The 22,180-nt window shown below is 43.0% G+C and overlaps 1 protein-coding gene across 1 annotated transcript in view; it reads left to right on the forward strand.

The window, feature by feature from the left end:
• SH3D19 (SH3 domain containing 19) overlaps positions 1-22,180 on the forward strand; it is a 77,804-nt gene that overhangs the window by 22,434 nt on the left and 33,190 nt on the right. The window contains exons 2-3 of the mRNA XM_018565150.1: positions 14,257-14,296; positions 22,009-22,049. Of these exons, the coding sequence (XP_018420652.1) occupies positions 14,257-14,296; positions 22,009-22,049 (81 nt within the window). The remainder of the gene's footprint in view (positions 1-14,256; positions 14,297-22,008; positions 22,050-22,180) is intronic.

Here is a 22,180-nt window from a genome sequence, read left to right on the forward strand (position 1 = left end):
AGAAAAGTTTCTGAGTTTAATACTACTCTGAGCATATAGAAAACACATTGGGGATAATTTATCAAAACTGGAGCAGGCAGAATCTGCAGCAACGCTGTATGCCAACCAATCAACTTCTAGCTGTCATTTTCAAACCTCAACTAAACAAACTGAAGAGAGAAGCTGATTGGTTACTATGCTGCTCCAGTTTTGATAAATTCCTCTGATTGTGGCCTGTCTTTTAGTTCACAGCAGTTACAATATAGAACAGAAACACATATATGCTGTATGGAATAACTGCATACAGTTTCAGGCTTGACTCTCTTCTTCATACTGTACAATGTCATTGAAGAAAGATACAAACTTTGTAATCAATCAGAGGTAACAAACCAGTAATAACATTGTACACTATTGTGGTAGCGAAATTGTGTGGGGTGTGCTAAAAATATACAGGCCTTCAGAAACCACAACAACTTAATCCAAAATAAACCACATTTGCAACAGTGATGTAATGATACTTCCCCATTTATAATAAGCATACTCTAACAGCATGCAATAAATAAATGACCGCAAAAATTATCCTCGCTGTGGCAAAATAAAATATGGGACCAGGAAATTGTCATTTATTTATTTTAAGGTTGAAAAGTCATGCAGTCGGTCGTGGACAGAGATCCCAACAGCAGCACGAAAGAGATACCTTATCCTGCCCGATGAATGTTCCCTCCTCTTCGCCTGCGTCCATCACCAAGATGGTCGCCGGTTGTGAAGTGCTTGTGATGTCATTACGCGTGTATATGTAAAACAGCGGTTCTCAACCTGCGGAGTCGCGGCCCCATCGGGGGTCGAATGACGATTTGCCAGGGGTCGCCCCGGGAGCCTCCCGCTATTAGATAACGGCTCCCGGCCGCCCGGGAGAGAAACACTCTCTCCCGGAAAGGTTTACTCTGCTCAATCGAGCAGAGTAAACCTTTCCCTGCGATATTTTTCTGACATCGGTCTCTCTCTCCATCCTGACCCGCTCGGCCACGCACAGAGCTGCACAGGAGAAATTGAGCACTGAAGCTAGGGTGGGTCAGGATGGAGCGCTGTCACTTCAGGATGGCCGAGCGGTGAGGAGACAGAGCCACCGGCTGTCAGATCCTGGCCAATCTACTCTCTCACCGCTTGGCCATCCGGGATGACTGCTCCCTCTTCCGCAGTACTTCATTCCTATTGTTGGCCGCCTGACGTCCCTAATGCCATGGGGCCCTTTGCTCGCACACCCCAAAGGCCAACCCTGGCTGTGCAGCTGTGCCTTAGAGTCCCTGTCACCAGGCCAATTGTTTTAAACAAAAATATATCATGTATTTTAGGTGTGCTAATGACCTGTAAAAGCCTCCCTTGTGGACATCCAAAAGCCTTGAGACTGCTGCTGGGTGCCGCCATCTTCGATATGATATCAGCAGTCCCAGCACACTCAAAATGACACTGTATAGCAGTGACGTGCGGTACCTCTGGTTCCAGGTGAGAAATTCCCAAGCCTCGCCCCCAGCACGTCCTGCCCCGCCCGCTGAAGCGCCACCTCCGCCGGAAGGGAGGAGCTTCCCTGTCCCTCAGTTGCTCGTCAGTGCTGAGACATTGAGATCGATGGCCTCAGTGGTTTTTTTTCTTCTTTTTTTGATTGGACAGCTTGGACCAATGGCGCTTTGCCATTGGTCCAAGCCATCCACAGAGCTCACGCCTCTAACAAAGAGTAGAGGCTGTGACAGCTCTTGCCTCAATAGATAGGTTACACAAGTAGTGGGGAAGCCCGCTGCTGTGTAACCTAACTACCTGTCAAAATCCAGATGCAACGCTGCCTGTAATGAACAGACAGCTCTCCATCCATGACAGGTTACACAGCGGGGAGGCTTTCCCTGCTATGTAACCTGCTAGAAGCCGATCTGCATGGAGAAAAAGCTGTCCGCTTCAGACTTGAAGCGGACAGCTTTTTCCTCCATAATACTAGGTGAGGCTCTGTCTCATCTGACTGCACGTCCCTGCTGTATAGTATTCCCTTTCACTCCTCCTCTGGTAGCTGAATAAAAGGTTATGTAGGGAGGTGAGGGATGGTTGGAGGAGCTGGGCCAACACAGAGAGTAATTAGACACTGCTAGAAGAGGAGAGGACTATGAGCACATGAAGGGAAGGGAATATTCTAGGGAATTGACTGGTCAATTTTGCTGGCAAATTCAAGGTTTAAAAAAAAGGAAAGGAACAGCATTCCAATACTTGATTTTTCTGGACCTTACCTGCATTTTTTTTAACCTGTTGACAGGGTTTCTTTTAAAGGCAGTGAAGCTAAACCTATTAATTGATTCACTGCCCAGCACTTAGTATGTGGTTTGTTAATTCGGAAAGCTGCTGCTTCAATTAGAGCTTCTATCAGATCAGTAATTACATATGTGATTTGCTTTGAGCTCCTTTATTGGACCTGGTTTCCCTTTTTTAAGTGATGAAAGTGAGGAGGGACCAGGCACTTCCTGAATAGCTGCATTCCTTCACTGCTCTTTGACCAGTTCAGCTTTTCCAGTTATAAATGCACAAACACACAGGACCCATCCCTCCAGTCCTCCGCCTCTCTGTCTCTCTTCTAGATGCTGCTCGTTCATTACATGTCTGGCTCGTTCTCTAACAACACACACACGCCACTTTACACCGGGCTTAGCTATGTGTCTGAAGTCCACTTGGTAACTTAAGCGGTGCACTACTCAGAAGCAATGCTTACAGCTATGGACAAAACTACAGTTTCCTTCTCTGGATCTTGGTAAGATGTGACTACCGCAGTAGGGAAAGGATTTTCATTCCTTACTTCTGGTTTGCTTGCTTGTTTATGTCGTTATACTACTTCTATACTACTTTTATCTTCAAACAGTATAGGAAAGCTATCTGTGAGTCACTTTTATCAGTTGTTTGCTACTGGTTTTGCACATGTAAACAGAGAGAATGCAAACAGACTTGTTACTGGAAGTGATAGGAACCTTCATAAGGTAACCGCAGATGCCCAGAACAGTAAACAAGATTATAAACTGTAGTCTCAGTGAGCAAGTAAACATTTAAAAGGACTATACAGTCTTTTTCATTTTTCTTTATGCGCATTTTAGACATCTGCTTTTTGTAAGAAATGTTATCATTTTATTACAGGGCTGGACAAATCCAGGTCGCCAATGCTCCTTAAAAACTAAAGCTGGTGCCAGGAACCTTTTGAGGCTTGCTCTAGATGTCCTACTGGCTCCTACATTTCATTATAACTTGTCCACCCCTGCTATATTATAAAGTTTAAAAAGCCTTTTTCCCTTGTATAATTTGAATTGATATATGTACATACACAGGCTCTGCTTCCTTTGCAGTGCTCCTCAATAATTGTGCTTTATTGCTCCTTCCTATTCTGCAAGTCCATGCGTTGTCTGACTCATTAAAAACAATGCACTCTCTATGTGGAAAATATGTTACCTCAACAGCTAACAGAGACTGGGGGATTGCACGGAGCCAGAGAGACCTTCTTCTGGCTGAGAATTTTACATATCTCCGTATTTCAGAGAATAACAAAAATAAAGGCAAGCTTGTAAAAATCTAAAAGTCATAAAAAAAACATTGTGTTCACTTAAAATGCACAATACTTTTCGTTTTGTAACTGAGACCTATATGTGTATTTGTTCCCAAATGAAGGAGGAAGATGCAGTTGTCCCGGTTGATGGTAGAATGATTGGATGATTTGTGATTAAAGACAGACGATCTGCCTGTGTATGACCAGCTCTAGAAGAATAAAAATAGGGGGGCTCTTTAGGTCACTTAGGGCAATGCGTAAAACTGTTGTACCCATCAGAACCCAGTTGAGCATGAAAGGTTAATGTGCAGTGTTTCCTATAAATTATAAGGTATTTATACAGTACATTTCCAGATGCTGCATAGACCTGCCTGACTCCCCCCTTCCTGTCGCGGAACCTTGCCAACAATGATTCATGGAATAAGCTGCTCTTCTTTTTTTTTCTTTTTGTGGTTTTCTGTTTTCCCTCCTCTATTTTTAAAGTTGTGGCTCAAGTATGAGTTTGACCTGTTGCTGAGGATACAGCTGCGTAAGGTTGCTTTGTCAGCACTTTATTTTGTTCCTAAATGTAGGTCTTCCCTCGGTCAGTGGAGAGGCAAGAAATGCTTTTGTGAACAGTTTGGAAGGTATCCTGACAAAACCCAGAGATGTACTGTAGAACAGATCAGGGGAAGGTTAACCCAAACTGTTCTCGGCCTATCCCCAGCTCTTATCTTTTAAGTTTCTAATGATGACCATATGCTGTGTGCGCTTTTACTAGCTGTGAAACATCTCCAGTGAAAATCAGAATTTGTAATAAAATGTTGAAGGGATCCTATCAGGACAGGGTCACTTGTATAGAACTACAAACCTGCTAAAAGAAGAGTCACTATACTTATCTTTCCAGTGGTCTGTTTCTCGAAGTGCTGCCTCTTGGCTACTCACTGGCCCCTCCATATATTCTATGCTTCTGGGTGTTTAGAATACATGCTCCTTTGCCGCACACTGTGAGTTTCCCTGCTGGCTTATATTTCACTGTAGCATGGGAGGAACTACAGTATGCAGTGGGGGAAAATAGGTATTTGACCAGGACTGTCCCTATAATGAGGCAGACTGAGGTGGTTGCCTCAGGTGGCATCTCATTGGGTCACATGCGTCCCATCCAGCTCCTGGCAATCAGTGACGACGGTGAACTGGGCAGTAAAGTGTGGCACCAACACTCCCCCAATACCACCATGGGTAATGTGTACCACCAAATAGCCCCCCCACACACACACACACACAGACCGGCCTAGGATGCTAAGGACGCTCCTGTATTTGACCCTGTCATATACCTGCAGCAGCCGGTGAGCAACAAAGCAAGTTTAGTGACCCTTCCTTTTAGCAGGTATGTAGCTCTATACATGTGACCCTGGGCAAACAGGATCACTTAAGTAGTATTAAGGCTGGGTGTTTTTTGCCTTATTGCATTCTGTGCATTAAGGCAAAAAACACCCAGCACTCTCCTAACATCCCGTCCCCGCCACACTTACCTGCAGCCTCTCGTCTCCTCTACAGCGACTGGGAAGATGCATGGGTTTCCCCGAACTTTCTGGTTGTGGAGGAGGGTACTGAGGGCAGAGGAGCCAAAGGATCTTTCTGCCGTCAGTCAAGCTGTGACTGCAGGGTGCCGGTGTGGCCCACCGCACACTGTGTGTGTCTTTGTGGATGCACACAGTTAGGTGCGGGCACGGCCGTGACCGTGCACATGCGGGTGCCTCCACAGAAGTCGGCTAGCTGATGGAGGCACCCGTAAGTGGGGTAGCCTAGCGGTCCAGATACCACTTGAGCACAAGGACATTAAAAAAACGAAACAAACAACAAACATATTTTTTTATAGCAAGTCTGGCCCCCATTAATAAAAAATGAAAACCCTGAAGGTTTGATGTTGCTTTAAAGTAGAGCAGAAAAATAACAGGTAATACTAAGTTTTGTAGAGCTCAAAAGTAATGGTGGACTGCATTTACAACTGGATTTACAACAAAATACAATTTCTCCCTACGCTGTACACACCTTGTAGGTTGTTTGTATTGAGTTTTTTGTAGAGATGAAGAGGGGCAAACCATCACAGTTTTACTGCAGTGACTAGGGTGGAATGTACCAGCACACTGTGCATTTAGCATGCCTGTTTGTAGTTCAACTCATCATTGTACAGGAATGGGTGACCATTGAGTAGCGTAAGAATTGAATTGAATAGAAGAGCTTGTGGATTCCACATTGCAGGAGCATGTGCTACCACATGTTTTATTTAAGCATTTGGGATAGGTATACTTCAAAGCCATGTTAAAGGTCTTGCTGGGATAAAGAATATAAGAGTAATGAATAGGGCAGAAATACTTCCCTTTTCTAGAGAAAATGCTGCTTCATGTTCCTTCTAGGGCTGCACTTGGCCAAAAACCTCAGCATTGATTAATACCAGTCATAAATACGCCTTGAATAATTTGACAACAGGAAACTGAAATATTGTTGGATGGTAGTGTTAAGGTGCCCACACACCTCACGATAATCGTGGGAAATCCCGTGATCGTACGATTATCGTAAGGTGTGTGGAAGCCGTGCGACCTCTACTACTGTAAGGTCGCATGACTTTTAACTTACGAACATGTTGCACGGTGTGTAGCATGTTCGTAAGATAAAGCGCACACTGCCCGTTCGGCATTGCGGTCATCGGAAGCCCGCCCCTCGGTGGGGCACGGCTTGCGATCATCGCAAGTACGATCTGCCTGTCCAAGATAGCCAGATCGTAAGTTTTTTTAATTACCTTACAACCATCGCAAGACAAAAGTCTTGCGATGGTTGTAAGGTGTGTGCCCAGCCTTAGCGACACTAAACTGTTGTATAAGCCTAAAGAAAGGAGGAAAATTGACATTTCTAGTGGCCCTAGAGCAGGGGTGGACACATTCATATAGAATTCAAGAGCCAGACTGTCCAAACCAGTAGCCAGCAGGATTTTTTTATTGACAAGAACTAAAGTAAACCTCAAAAGTTTAATGCACAATGGCTACCTGGCTTCTGGGATTCCAGCCCTGTTCCAGAGGATCTTTGGTGGATAAACCCTGGCCTAGCAGGTAGCGTTTATAAGAAAGCTAGTGTGCTATCCTCCAACTAATACTAAACCGTATCATTCATTAGAGTGCCAGCCAGAGTCCCATTGTGACGGTGTCCCTTGTAAACCCTAAATCTCAGAAGCACAATTTTGTGGAGCACCTTTCTCACAGAACCATTGACGGGAGACAGCATTGGCAACTACCCGAGTGGCTCATTTATAAAACTCGAAACTGCTACACCACTTTTTGTACTAAAGTAGCATCAATGACCATTCTGTCCATTTATAGCTGTTCTGGGCATTTACTGCATATACATATTTTTATATATCTATATAGATATAAATATATATATCCGTTCAATAAAATAATCCAATTACATTTTTTCTAACCTTATTTTGAAGAATCTCCATTCTTCTTTTTTTTTGTCATAATTCTCTCAATAATCAATATGACCCTAAACTGGGACTTGCCTATTATTTCTGGGATGGGGGCGGGGGGTGCTAGAGAGGAAGTTTCCTCCAAGGTGGCATTTTTTAATTGCGTTGGGTTGACTTTTTAGCTTTTTTTGACATATGTTTCATCGTTTTAGCTTCCCTTTTGATGTCCCAAAATTTTGAGAAAAATGTAGTGGTGAAAAGAAAGGAATTATTTTTTATAAAAAGGAACTTTAGTTATCAGATGGGTAGCAGGATATATGGACAAGAGTAAATTTTTATGATTTAAAGAAAAATAGAGGGTTTTACCTGAAGTATGCAATCTGCTTCTGCACTCCAGTAAAATGTAGGGAATCTGCTATTCCTTTGTCATATTTAGAGACAGACTGTGACCAGAAGTCAGTATAAACATCCGCTTTTAAAAGCTTCCCCTATGCCAATGGTCTCCAATCTTTGTTGAAATGTGGGACATATTTCAGTGTTATTACCAATGAACCACAGTAATGGTGACCTGTAAACCGTCAAGGGAGGCAGATTGCATAAGCATCCTAAACAGGTACTTTTAAACTTACCATACGGTTTGAAATTTCATTGCACAATCTTCTCTTGGATTGACCAACAATCATGAAGTATGAGAGCCTACTAGACTAGAGATACAAATTGAGTGTATTGTTTAGGTAGGGTTTCTGCTACATTGTTGTGGTAGATCTAGGGCCCCTTCACAGAAGTTGCAGTGCGCTCCGGCCCGATTCTGGCCAGAACGCACTGCCTCGCATTGCGGCCGGCTCACTTTTTAGTGGGGCGTGGAGGGCCACATAAGTGAATGGCACCGTAGCCACGCCCTCCGGGCGCAATGTGATCGCCCGCACGGGATCGCAAGGCATTGTGCCTGCGGTCCGGTGCGATCAAAATAGTGCTTGCTATGGTGCCATTCACTTCAATGGCCCGCCACGCCCCCTCCTGCCCCACTAAAAAGTGAGCCGGCCGCAGCAATGCGAGGCAGTGCGTTCTGGCCAGAATTGGGCCGGAACGCACTGCAACTGTTGTGAACGGTCCCTTAAGGTTTCTTTTCAGATGGGTGGTCGGATTAGGTCCACCTGTTAGTTTTTCGGGCGGATCTGATCGGAGGTCCAATGTTAGTCTATGGGCAACAAGATCTAAACGGACTTAAATCTGTATGCATCCGATTACCCCCAATTCTGTCCAGGTCTGGAAAAGTTCACTTTTGGCGGACTTGATCGTAATGTCCGCTTATATCCGACTCCCCATAGACCTAACATGGGTAATTTTTAAGTTATTTCCTCCATCACAAATTGCAAAAACACGGGTGCACGGGTCTCCTGTTGATTGGAACTGAGAGGTACCCATGTGAAAGAAGCCTAAAGATGATTGACTAGAGATGCACATTCAGACTCTCTCCAGTTTTCATAGAGGGGATAGTCAGTCAGACAAGGTTTTCAATCCTGGTCAGATGAATATGATAGCTGTTTTCTCTGATTCCACCCAAAAATGTTTGGATTGGGTGAGCTTTAATAAAACTTCATAACACATTAGCCGAAAAATGTAAATTGGATAAACTGTAACTAGTCTCATGATAATGGAATGTATATAAAGCAGTAGTTGCTAAAAGAAACCACAGATTTAATGCTGACCTGTACCCTAAACAACATCACGGGGAACCCAGACTCGCATGTAGTGACCTATCCACCGGTAGGGTAGCACATTGCTCTACATATCCCCTCACATGGAATAACATCCTGCACCTAAGCTATTCAAAGAGAACAATTTGATGCCAATATTTTACAGTTACGTCTGAATAGATCTGCAAAATGCAGTGCAGGTTTACAGGACTCATTGATGTTCAGGAACTGTGTTATTTGTATGACATTGCATTGGTTCTCATTGGAGGTATTGCAGCCCACTGTGGAAAACCCAAGTTGTGTGCAGTTTGTTCTGCAGCAACAAATACGAGTGGCCTCTGCGTCCTAATGCCACTGTAGCTTCTCATTGAGATCCCTGCAGATCAGTTCATCTGTCTCTTTGTTCTGGACTTCAGCTTTTGTTTCCTTTAATCCAGCCAATGGTGCGATGTATGGGTCTCGTGCCAGCAAAATGCTCTCCCGAGTTAACATTGAGATGAAACTAGTCAGCATGCTAGCAAGGCAGATTGCTAGATGGGTTTTGTACATGCGAGCTAGTAACACATGGAAACTCATAAAGTCCTAATAACCAAACACTTATGCATTCATTTATGTGTGTTAGGTGTAGTGTACTTCTCAGTAGTTGGCTATATAGGCTAATATAGTATTTATATAGCCATAGTTCATGATAATAAAGGGTATTTCTAGGAAAAATCCAGCCTGACAGTTTGTTTTGTATGGTAGTTAGATGAAGGGATTCCCTATTCCTATAGCCCCTTTATTCATTTATTTCCGCAGCATGTGTTTATCTGTTCCCATTCACACAGCACAGGACTCTATAGGCAGCCTTTATTGTTTAGAATAGCTTGCAATGTGCAGTTAGGGGACACGTTGAGGGACATTTTAAGTGCATTAACCACCAGTGTACCACCCAAGCCTTGAGATCTTTAACCCTCAGGGCTTGTTCACACCAAATGCAGACCAGATCTGCATGAGTTTCAGTGCAGTGGGTTGTGCCGCGTTTTTGATGCGTTCAAGGCCGTTTTTGTAAAAAATAAATAAACTTTTTTTTTAGCCAACAATGGACTTTCAGTGCGTTCCAGGGCGTTTGCGTGCATTTTTGATGTGTTCCAGAGCAGGAAAAATAGGGCTTGCTGCAGTTTTTTTTTACATGCTCTGGACCTGAACGCTTGGTGTGAACTAGCCCTCAGAGTGCGCATCTGGTTTACGACTGCTAAGATTTGCCAGCACAATACAGACAGGATTATTTATGGTAAACATAACTCCCCAGCCCCCTCCTCAACATTACATGAAGGGGAAAGCTAGGTAGGATTTCTATGCAACTAAAAAGAGGTAATCAGCAATGTTTATATATGTTTAAAGTTATGCTTTGTAAATGGGAGCATGTAACAAATATAAAGTAGCTGTTCCCCCAATTTGGCTGCAAAAGTGGAAATACATTTTAAATTAAATCTGTCATTTCTGTATTAAAACTGAAGTCGGGAATACAATGCAGGCACGTACAGGTAGGTGCCTGCATATACCTTTTTAGAAGGTGTTCCAATATGCAAATATTACCTTTTTGTAGTAGTTCTGAAAGCTGACCTTCCCTATTGTTTCTCTTGCACTTTTATTTTGGCCCATCTCTGTATTGGACAGCTTTACTGGCCAGTAGTGAGATGCAGGATGCCACCTTTCACCAGTGCTAGGTGTCATTAGCAGATAAGGGCGCCTCAGGATTCAGGCCTCCCAGGCATTTAAGAAGACTTTCTTATAGTATGGACAACAAGACGTTTGTAGTATTATGGCTTCAGTAAGGCCCTTTCACACGGGCGGTGTGATCTAGTCTGCCTGTCAGTTTGTCAAGTGGACCCGATCCGATGCCCAATGCTAGTCTATGGGCAGCCATGTGTAAACAGATGCCCATAACCCTCTTCCAGCCAGGTCTGGAAAAACAAACAAATCGGAGATCCATTTAGCCAACCTGATCATGCCAGGTCGGGGGTAATCTAACACGTGTCTGTTTACATCCGATTACCCATAGACTGACATGGGGTCAGGCAGATCCAGTTCTTTCCTCCATTGCAAGCTGAAGGAATAAACTGGACAGACATGGATGTTTTAACAGTGACATCCAAGCCGTACTGCTCCAATCAGGAGGGAATCCAAGCCCGGATCCCCTCCTGATCAGCCTGTGTAAAAGGGGCCTCAAGCTGAACTCCAGGCAGAAATAAAAACACTGATTAGTATATTTATGTAATAATTAAGAATGATTTAAGGGCCTGTCCACACGTACTACAGTGCATTTTACCACACCAGATCAATGCAGGTCACGGCAAGAACACATAGAAAACAATTGTTTTCCCATTGTCACCACAACGCGAATGTGATGGGCGGTGCGCTGTGATAAAATTCAAATATGCTACAGAGGATGTCATCATCAATGTGCTGTTTCTCCTTCATTGTCCAGTCAACAGGCTGAGGGTGTATTTTGACCAGGGTTGTTGACCAAGCTGCATTGCTGCAAAGGTTAAGCATTTGGCTTTGTTGTCTGGCAGGGTTTCCTGGATCACAAAACTGGCTACACAGAATTACAGATCTTTTGGCAAGTAAAAGGTTCCCTTATATTCATTAAAAGCTTGGCTTCCACAACTTCCTGGCTGGCGTGTGTCAGATCTTGCACTTGCTTTGAAGTGACCCAGCAAGCCCCATAGAACTTTGTGGGGATTTCCAGATGCCCCAGGGTGTTGCAGAGTAGAATGCAGGGACTAGAAGCATGCCAGGCAGAACAAGTAGCAGAGTCACGTTTTTAAAGCAGGTTAACTAGAATGGAGTTGACATGAAGGTAATTGTAACAAATTTATTACGCTTGTCCTCCCCCATTTCTACTCAAATTTGAGGCAAAACATACGGCCATGCTCCAGACACTTACAGTGTGTTGCATAAATATTTCATCTTCGTGGATTTTTGTAATGTTACAATATGGAATTAAAATGGATTTCATTAGAATTTTATTGCACTGATCTACACAAAATAGTCGGTAGTAATGAAGTCACTCCGATTGCTGTGGAACTGATTACCTTCAGATTTTTTTCAGAAGTAGAAGACTCTTAAGGTGCCCATACACTGCACGATTCTCGTACGAGAATCGCAGGAAATCCCGCGATCGTACAATTGTGCAGTGTATGGAAGGCGTGCGACCGTTTCTACTGTACGCAGTAGAAAGGCATCATGGCACACTCACAAGTCAGCATGTAAAACAACTTGTCTCACCACTAAGGATAATAACAGAGGTTTGGATACACCTTCTGCAGAAAATGTGAAAGCCGCACAGCCGCGCCAAGGCACCTCTTATAGTGCGGTCCTAACTCTAAACTATGAGAGTCTCCATCTTGGAGCACATGGGGGCAGAAGATATCAAATTGGGTGAAGGTTTGTGAGGAGGAAGCCCAACCTCCTTAAAGGCACAGGAACACACAAGGGATCCCGCACATCCCAAGCTGTGAACCCCCATGCATCACTGCACCAAATCAGTCAAGCAAAACAAACGACAAACACACTCAACAATTTGTCACCAACTATACAGTAAGGTGCACACGAAATGGGCTTTAAACAGTAAACAGTAGAAAGGCATCATGGCACACTCACAAGTCAGCATGTAAAACAACTTGTCTCACCAAATTGTTGAGTGCGTTTTGTCATTTGTTTTGCTTGACCGTTTCTACTGTGCGGTCGCACGACTTTTGTATTTCGAGCATGTTGGAAAACCAGCCGAGAATCGTACGATTTTCGGCTGGTTTGAACAGTGCTCGGGAGATAACTCCCGAACGGGCCGGTGTGCGCACACTGCCCGTTCAGCATTGCCGTCATCAGAAGCCCGCCCCTCAGGGGGGCGGGCTTGCGATGATCGCAAGTACGATCTGCCTGTCCAAGATGGGCAGATCGTACGTTTTTTTTTATTACTTTACAACCCTCGCAAGACAAAAGTCTTGCGAGGGTTGTAAAGTGTATGGGCACCTTTATTCGTGAACATATCTAGAGAAGTAACATCATGATCATGTTTTGGACAGTCACCAGCAGGATTGGGTCATAAAAATATCTCACCAACATCCCCCAGAGCACCATTTATGTACATATTTTTTTTAAAGCTAAACTCCAGGATAAGCAAATACTATCTAAATACAAGAGTCATGTGTATTCTTTAATCTTGGTGTGCTGTGAGTATTTCTTCCAGATCTATGCAGTAAACCAGTGTGAAACTTTGACTCTGTGCAGGAGCTTCCTGTAATAAAGACAGGTCGCTGTTGCTCTCTCTCACCTTGTGCAGGGTGACTGATCTTGTATCCACCCCCTCCTGTAGTTTTCTGCAGTCAGCCTGTAGTGGGTGGAGCTGGGTCCCTCCCACAGCTCTGCTCTGCTTTGGTGGAATTAAGTGTGCAAATCTGGTAAAACCATAATCCAATGTAACTGCAGCCAAGTTGGATCTACTTAGTACTTAGTAGGAGCAATTTTTCTTTCATTAAAGCCCAATTGAATCCCCTTAATGTATTACTAGATACTCAAGGCTCTATATACAGTAATAAATATGCCTCTTGTTGTTCTTTTTTTAATCTAATAAATGCTGCAAGCGCTATGTGCAGCTCTTAATGGGGTGTGCTGGACCACAGGAGATGAAAGGAGGAAGGAAGGAAGTAGCGCAACTGACTGGCTCAGGCTGTGTGGATGGGAAATGACCAGGGAGTAACAATGAATCAAGGTGAATGGAAGTGGGAATGAAAAAGCGATGTTTGACGCTCATGGACAACAGGAGAGCCTAGGGTGCAAGTGCATCAACATTTCTACATTTCTACAGTACATTCAACATTTGGCAACACATTACTGTATATGCAGAATGTTCAATTGGGCTTTTAATATGGTATTAAAATTTAAAATATTGACTTTCAAAGTGTTTAGTATGTTGTGTAAATCAAATGGAAATACCAATACCACCAAAATGGGGATACCAATCAAATCCTTTCCTGATTCTAACACTGCAAAATTAGGAAACGTCTTAGGGGGTACATAATCATGTCAAGTAATAAGCTTCTAGCTTTTATTCTGTGGTCTGGGCTAGCTTTTCTGTACCTTTTTTTTATTCTCGGAAAATGTTGGTCAATATGAAATCATGACAATCATTCTGTTTTAACTTTGGTTCTGGTTAACTGGTTTTCTTATGTGATGATACATCCCATAAAACTCAATTTCTTGTGAATTAATTGCGTTGAAGAACATTACATCATAGGCTATCGAGTCTTGATCTGTAAAATATTTTTTTTTTTAAATAGTTTACATCTGAGTCATTGACTATTTTCTACTTTACAATGACCATCCATTATTTGTTATCTGTATATGCATAGAAAGGTTTGTAATTATTTCAATGTTTTACAACTTTTAAATGATGTGAAAAGAGAGAACGGCACAGAAAAATCATTTACCGCCTCCTATGCTTGCCATATGTGCTCATGTAACTCATCGTGTCTATAAAATTAAACCTTTTGTTGGTAACTTTTTTCCCTTTCTTTTCTTTTATACAGAACGCCCAGAAAGAAATAAACCAGAGCACCGATTTCCTGGGTAAGTTTTTTTTGTGTGTGGATGTTCTTAGTGACTTCTTGTGCCAGTAATACTGAGGATAACATGACTTTGTCTCGAAACTTACTTTGCACAAAAGATGTTCATTGGATGTAAAGGCCAATTCCATCTAAAACAGTTATATTTGAGTAGAGGTGTGGAAGGTTTGGAAACCGGTTATTAGGGAGAACGTCCTTCAATACCTGTCCCTGTGACACCCACTGTGTCATAGTTTAATGGGGTGTCTTTGGTATAACCCTCAACCACTTAAATAAAAGTTGCGGCTGGAATTCAGTTTTAATTTTGTATAATAAATAAAGAAACTTTTAAAAATATTCAGTCATCTGATTATGTTAGGGTGGTGGGACCTTTTAAGTAATGAGCATTTCTATAGTGTGGGGCATCTTTTAGTTAGGACATACAGGTGTACATGTTGCCATGTTGCAGATACTGTTCATGTGTAGAGAAGAGAACCAGTGTGTTTTACCTTTAGTAAACAGTACCCTGGTCTATCCTCCCTACCCCTCCTAACCTAGACTAAGACCCCCCCGCCACCCACCTGCTTACTTACTTACTTACTTTAACTTGACAATCGCAGCCTTCTCTGCTTTGTGACCTCCTCCTGGGCCAGATTCTTCAGTGTTGGCCGTGCCTGCACAATAAACCCCCAAAGACTTGAATGGGAGCCATGTCTCTGAGTAGAGTGCATTGTCTCTTAAGGTAAGGTGGAACTAAAGTCAGCATGCCTCCTCAGGTCCATCTAGAGGCCATAATGCAGTACTACATGACAATGCATTCGACCTGCTAAGATGCTCCTCAGCTCCACCTACTGGCCAAAATGACAATACATTTGATGTGCAAAGAAAATGAAATTAAAGGAGAACTATGGGGTTAAGGCTTTTCCCCATAGTTCTCCTTAGGGTAACGGGAGGACACAAACTAGCGTCCTCCCGTCACCCTCAGCTCAGTTACAGCTTGCGGTATACTGAGACTCCACAGTATACTGCGAGCTACTGCTCGCGGTATACTGGAACGCCGCAGCTGAAGCGGATACCGACAATTGTGCCGGGATCCGCCCAGCTGTGTGAGTGACAGCTGGCTCTGCCTATCTAGAGGCAGAGCCAGCTGTACCCTCCCCCGTCCGATCCGCCAGTCAGCGCTGGCGGATCGGAGCGGGGAGAGGGGAATCCAGCCCCTCCCCTGTCACGGCAGAGGGCTGTGACAGGATCGAGAGGTGAGCGAACGCTGTTATGTGTTCCCTCACCTCCCGATCTACTGAGCCGACCTGTGACAGTCTCATTGTCACAGGTCGGCTAGAACTATGAGGTGATTGAAAAGCACTCACCTCATAGTTCTCCTTTTAAGAACATACATTTTGTCTTTATTCGCACAGACATACCATAGTGGGGGGTTTTTTGTTTTTTTATAAGAAACAATCCCTGCATGTGCTACCTGTAGAGGGGAGTTCATCAGTTTGTGTAACATCATCACATGTTTCCATCGCCAGTTCGGAAGGACCAAGTGTATTTTAGTCCTCTGTGGCCAGATGTCATTTCTCTACTATTCTAGGCTGACACTTTTTACCGAGTTTCACAATTGCATTCCTTCCTAGGGCCATTTAATGAGACCCATCCATGCTAAATGTTTTACTTTCTCATAAATGTATTACAAACAGACGTGGTATCCAGCTGGTTTGTGCTTGCTGTGTTTAGACAGAGTCCAAAAGCACCATTCATAACATTTTCATAAGGCCACAAAAACAAACAAACCATTTATATCTAAATTTACAGATTTATAAACAATTTTGTGTGCAGAGATTAGATTAGAGATACAACAGATATAAATTAATGGACATCTTCCTATTAGGCAGCTTGAATATGATAGTCGTAGCTAGACCACAAATATTAATATTAGACATGTAGATGAATTTCATCACAAATGTTCCCCTGGATTATGACCTTTTTCATCTCTCCCATAGTTATACATTACATTTTGAAAGAGGGGAGTCAAAGGGCGAAAATCAGGAGAATAGTTCTTGCATCTGGTCATCAGCATATAAAGAACTACATGTACAGTTTGTAGCTACTAAGCCATGATTTCTAGTTTTATACCCTTATTCTCCATGCTTGACTGGAGCTTTAGTACGAGTTATATTTTTAAATGCTTTGCTTTTTGGAATATTTGTGTTTCTTCAGCTTTTTGTGTGTACAGTGTGTTTTTAATGCATGTGTCAATCTACGACTAGAAGTCATGTGCCATTTTCCTTAGTGCCCCCTCCAAATGGAACTGCACTCATTGCTGGTCTTTTCATTTGGGCAACAGATGTAATTCTACCTCAAGTACCTGACTGGTCCTTAATTTGCATTATGGCCAACACTTCTGTTCTGAATTCAGACCATTGGCCATGGGGCCTGCGGATCTATTTTTTGCATAGAGAACAAAAGAATAGACAAATACAAGGCACATATGTGTACAAGCTTTCATTTTGCCTCCTTCCGTGCCTTGTTGGAAACATTATCATAATACAGGATGTGTATACAGTGCCCTGATGGGCTGTTGTTGAGACGGCCTTGCCTAGTGGGCCTGGAGAGGTCTTTTTTTTTTATTATTAGACAAAGATATGTGATATTTGTCACATAGTTTTGTGATTTAGTCGAAATAACTGGTCTTGAGTATAACTTACAGAGCAGTTCTGTTGTTTCTAGGGGCTGGAGTGTTGGGTGTGGTTTGGCTACTTTCGAGAATGATTTGCACATGTTGACAATTTGTTCAACATAAAATAATTGAGAACACATGTGAGGAATGCAAACATTCTGTTATGCTTGTATCACGCTTATTGCAAATTCCCCCATTATCTCACTGTGACAATGCTCTTTGTGGGCTTTTGTTTAATTTCGAAATGGCTGTAAAAATCACATTTTACACGCTTTCTGTGTCAATATTTTTCCATTCTAGTGATGTTAGTTTCTTCTTCCCAATTTTAGTAAATTAAGCTGTCAATTTAGTTTGTTTTTTTAACAAAAAAATGTGGCATTTGAAAGATTGTTGGTTTATGGCTAAGCTGAAAGAATCCTTAGCTTTCAAAAGCCATCAGGCCCTAGCAGTGATTTCCTCCCACCCAGTCCATCTGCGTAAAGAAAAGCCAGATGGGGGTGCTTGCAAGAGCTGAACGAATCCCAAAAGCCAGTGTGCTTAAAGCAGCTGTACTGTGTGGTGTTTAGTAGAGGTGAGGCTGGACTAGGTGTGAACTCAGTTCACCTTAGTTCACCCAAACCCACTCAAAACTCTGACTACCACCTCCTCCGCCCACCGAATTAGTGGCAGCGGTTGCGGCATGGGCATTCCCTGCCCCTTTGTGATGTAAAGCTGTGGTGTGGAGAATGTGCCTCCCCGCAACTGATTGCCTCAGAAGGAGGGCTTGGCATTCAGAGTTTGAGGGGGCTTGGGAGAACTCAGGCCTACTGGGTTTGCACCAAGCCCAGCCTCATCACTATTGTTGGGTGACCACATGGACGTGGCCATCATGTGACCAGACTTTCCACCCCATCCGTTATCAATACAGATTGCTTTGGATGAGGTTTATGAGAATAATCAAGGCTGTAGTGTGTATTAATGATGCTTTACAGAGAGACACAATTTTAACTTACTGCTGATTACACTACAATTTCACAATACAATATTAGAGTATTTAGACCATTAGGATAAGGCTGCATTCACACCTAAGCGACACCTATTACACGCGTCTTGCACGTGTTTTTTGTGAGCGTGTTTTTTTATGAGCAGATTGTGAGCAGATTGTGAATTACTGACAGATTATAAGGGTACCTGCAGCAAGCTTAGAAATAACAAAACCAAAACTGTATGATCTTTACTGCACAGAAAAGGGAGAATACTGTATCATGTGACCATAATATATAGCTTGTGCAAATAGGTGACCCACAGACAACTGTGGTCCTGGCTTATCGGGAGGGGGAGTCAACAGTAATTAAAGATGTTCCAAACTGACAATTCACTTCCTCCTCTAACAAGCCTCGGCTAGCAGTGTCTACTGGAGCCCCATGGATATTAAATTGTTTCCTGATGTGGCCGAGCATCTGTCCATTATCAAGTAATACATGTTTCATGTAAAGTAATGTCTTTTGGGGAAGGGGTGTGTTTCCCCTTGTACAGAATTATCCGCAAATTGGAACTAAATAAACTTAATCAGCCCATGTATAGAGCACTGAATGTTCCTCTTGTGAGGCCTGCTGCATGCACCATCATAGCGTGGGAAAACAGTAGTGACTTGACATGCTTTTCTATAAATATGTACAAAACCACTAGATTTCCTTTTGGGGTTGCTTTCCATTTCACTACATATCAGTGGAGGAGAAGTCAAACAGTGTTGCTACAAGCTAAGAGTGTTATCTGCACAGAAAGGGCTGCAAAGTATGGCCATTCCAATACAGTTGTGTTTTGGTCCTATAAGCTGCTATTAACTCTTTCCTGGCACTTGGTGGATGTTGTTATTATTATTAGGTCTATTGGCACCAGGCTCTATCATTGAATGAAGTATATCCCATCGCACTCCTGACCAGAAAAGCCCAAAAGCAGGGTGGGGGCGGCAGTGACAGCAGATGCTTCCGCAGATCATATACAAATTTCAAGTAGAAAGTCGCTTGCACTCCAAAGCGATGCCAAGTCAATCTCTTTATTGACTATGGTAGTGTAACATCTCAAAACGATGTTGCGGAACCTAGTGGTCCCTTCAGGCAAACAGAAAATGTCAAAATTTCCGAAACGTCGCTTAAATTTACTTACATTTTACTATCATTGGACTGGCAGCAGAGGCCTGCTATACACACTTCCATCAGTGTCAAACTTTTGTCACCCTTCAGATTATGGCCTTCATTTTAGTGTCATCTCTGATTGTATATTTGGCCGAATCCATTGTGATTGTGTTTTATTTTACCATGGGCAGTTTGTGTTCATTATATCTTTTATCACAGCTAGTGTTATAACATGTTTATCAATCCTCCGCTGATCTTCGCCGGGCTCCCCCACTGCTCTGTTCATCTTTTGAAGCCCTCAGAAATACCTCATACTTTCAAGTATGGGTTACCATGCGACCTTCACCTCTTACTCCAAGGGTGCATTTCTCGGGCTTCATTTCAAAGCCCCAACACTGTCAAGTTGGAGGAAGGCAGTAGCTCTAGCACAGGTTAATGTGGCACTTACACAGTGACTAGACTGAAGGCTCTGACAAAAGAAAAGATGTGTGGGGTAGCATGGGAAAGGCAGGTATTAGTGGGTCAGCTGTCAAGAGAACCCACATATATTTATAGTCAAAGCCTTTTTTTGGATTGTGTAGTGAAGTAGAATACCCATGCCTGTTTATTTTCCTCTTGGGGAGATTTCTGTTCACTTCCATTCCTGAGGACACAACAGGAAGTGAGAGGAAATCTCCTCTTAGACAGTTATCAGAACAAGTGTCCCCATTGGAAGAATTCCTGCTAACAACTGTAAAGCTGATCATACATTGCCCTAACTTTAGCCGAGTACAGTGGCCAAAGTTTGAGGTGTGTGAGGCCCTGCCGCGACCAACTAACTGGACAAAACTATGTCAAATCTTGTGGTACTGGATAGATGATTTTCCTGGACACAGTATACATGTGTCTAGGAACAATCATCTATCCCAAACAGCATGTAATCGTATCATGCAGACTGCCGCTAATCGATGCGGCCACTGTCACCCTGTCATTAACTTGAACGGCACAGCAGCTGTATCTGAACGGGGACACCTGGGATTCTTGCCGAAGGAGTCCCAGCATGCAGCAAAGTCCCCATGTGAATGCAGCCTTAGATTTTGGATTTCCTAATACTTCCTGTCTCAGTGACAGTGGTTACTCAGGCAATTAGAGAGGGGAAATCTCTCCAACTGGGGTTCTAACACTTCCCTACTCCAACCAAAACAAAAGCTATACAAACACTTGAATCCCTAGTTGTGGAATGTTTTTATGACTGCCTAAACATCCCAGTTATTTTTATTACTATCAAAGGTCTTTGCTTTTAAACTGAGCTTTTCATTCTTTTTTTGAAAGTCCCGTTTTCTAAATCAGACCCATAACATGCATGCTGCAGCAGATAAGTTGTGGCAAAAGTAGATTTCTTATCTCTCAACATTATGTTCAGGCAACTAGCAAGGTCAGCAATGGCAGGTTACAGATTTCGTTCATGAGAGGTTTTCCATGAACGCAGTTCCTGAACTTGCTGTTGAGTTCAAAATCACAATGGACCGAGCAGTCTGCAGCATCTATCTACTAGCTGGGGAGAGGGAGGAGGGGAGTTGCTTGCCTTGCCGTGTTTGTGGAGACACACACTGAAGGGTGGCTCCATAGGTGCCTGCAAGAGAAACGAGCCACCCAAAAACAGGATATCGGGGCCCGTGCTCATGCAAGCACTATTTTTGCAGAACGAACTGGACCGGAACACAGACACTAATGTGCCTGCGTTCCAGTTTTCGGGCAAATGCACTGCGTGCGTGGTTGTGGTGCCATTGACTTCAATGCACCACCACACCCCCTCCTGCCCCTGCACGCAGGGAGCCGGCCGGCTTGCGTTCCAGAGGCCGAACGTACTGGAACGCGGAGTTTGTGGTATGAACTGGCCCTTAACCAGTTGACATCCGCGGTGTTAAACCCCCTTCCCATCCAGGCCATTTTTCAGTATTCAGCGCTGCGGTACTTTGACTGACATTTATTGCGTCATGCAGCGCTGCACTGAAATGAATTTTATACCCTTTTTTGGGGACAGATAGAGCTTTCTTTTGGTGGTATTTATTCACCACTGGGGTTTTTATTTTTTTACTATATTAAGGAAAAATCACCGAAATTTAAAAAAAAAAAACCCATCACTGAAGCCATTTTTTAAAATGTATTTTATTTTTTAATTTTTTATCCGATTAACCGATTAATCGAACTTAATAATCGGCTAACTAATTGATTTTGAAAATAATCGTTAGCTGCAGCTCTAATCCATTGTAAGTGATTTCATCAGCATTAGAAATAGCTTAAAAACCTTTTGACTTTAACATCACGTTAAGTGCTTGTGGAAATATAAGGTGTATTTACTATCTGGAAAAACAGTAAATTCAACTTTCGAGTCCTTCTTCTTCACAAAAGTATCAGCTGTGTACGTGACAGCCTTTTGGCCTATTGAAAACGGCTTGTGCTGTGCTTGTTAAATGGATGTGTTTGTGTTTTTAATCTTGTATGAATCTCATGGGAACAGTCATCTGGAGGCTTGAGCTGAAGTTCTCTTACAGATAAACGGCTAGCTCATTCTCCAAGTGCTTCCCCTTGTAGCAGAGAGACTAAGTTCTCATCAAGGCAGCCCGAGGAAGGGAAATGCAAGTGTGGTTCTTTCATCTCTGTGTATTCATTGCTTTGTCTTCTCAATAAGCAATGCAACAGTCATCCAATTAAGAGTACGAATAGTGCTTTTTATTTGTTACACGACTGATTCTCTCTCTAGACTCTGGTTTCCATTTCAGAGGGCTGAACCAGCGTTGGATCGGGAGATTATTTTACAGTGCTGGCATAAACATAGTAAACTGGCTTGAGATACTTTCCTTTCTAGAATGATGGAATGCTTGCAGGAACCAAGTTAGCTTTTGTGCTTTTTGTTCCAAGTTGTTTTGTTCCGTGTCGAGTAACTAATGCAAGCCTCTTTTTCAGACAAGGACCTTTGTCATCAATACGAGCTGTCATTAAAAGAAGTAAGTGCTTTCATTTTTGCTTATTGCACTGCATCTGTCTGTTTTAGCAATAGATTTATGTGCGTTTTTTATATTGTTGCATTTTTGGATGGTATGACTTCTGAGTACATAACTCACGCTGGGATCTGAGA

This window comes from Nanorana parkeri, unplaced genomic scaffold (genome assembly GCF_000935625.1).
Source record: "Nanorana parkeri isolate BGI_ZX_2015 unplaced genomic scaffold, ASM93562v1 scaffold818, whole genome shotgun sequence".
NCBI classification, from domain to species: domain Eukaryota; kingdom Metazoa; phylum Chordata; class Amphibia; order Anura; family Dicroglossidae; genus Nanorana; species Nanorana parkeri.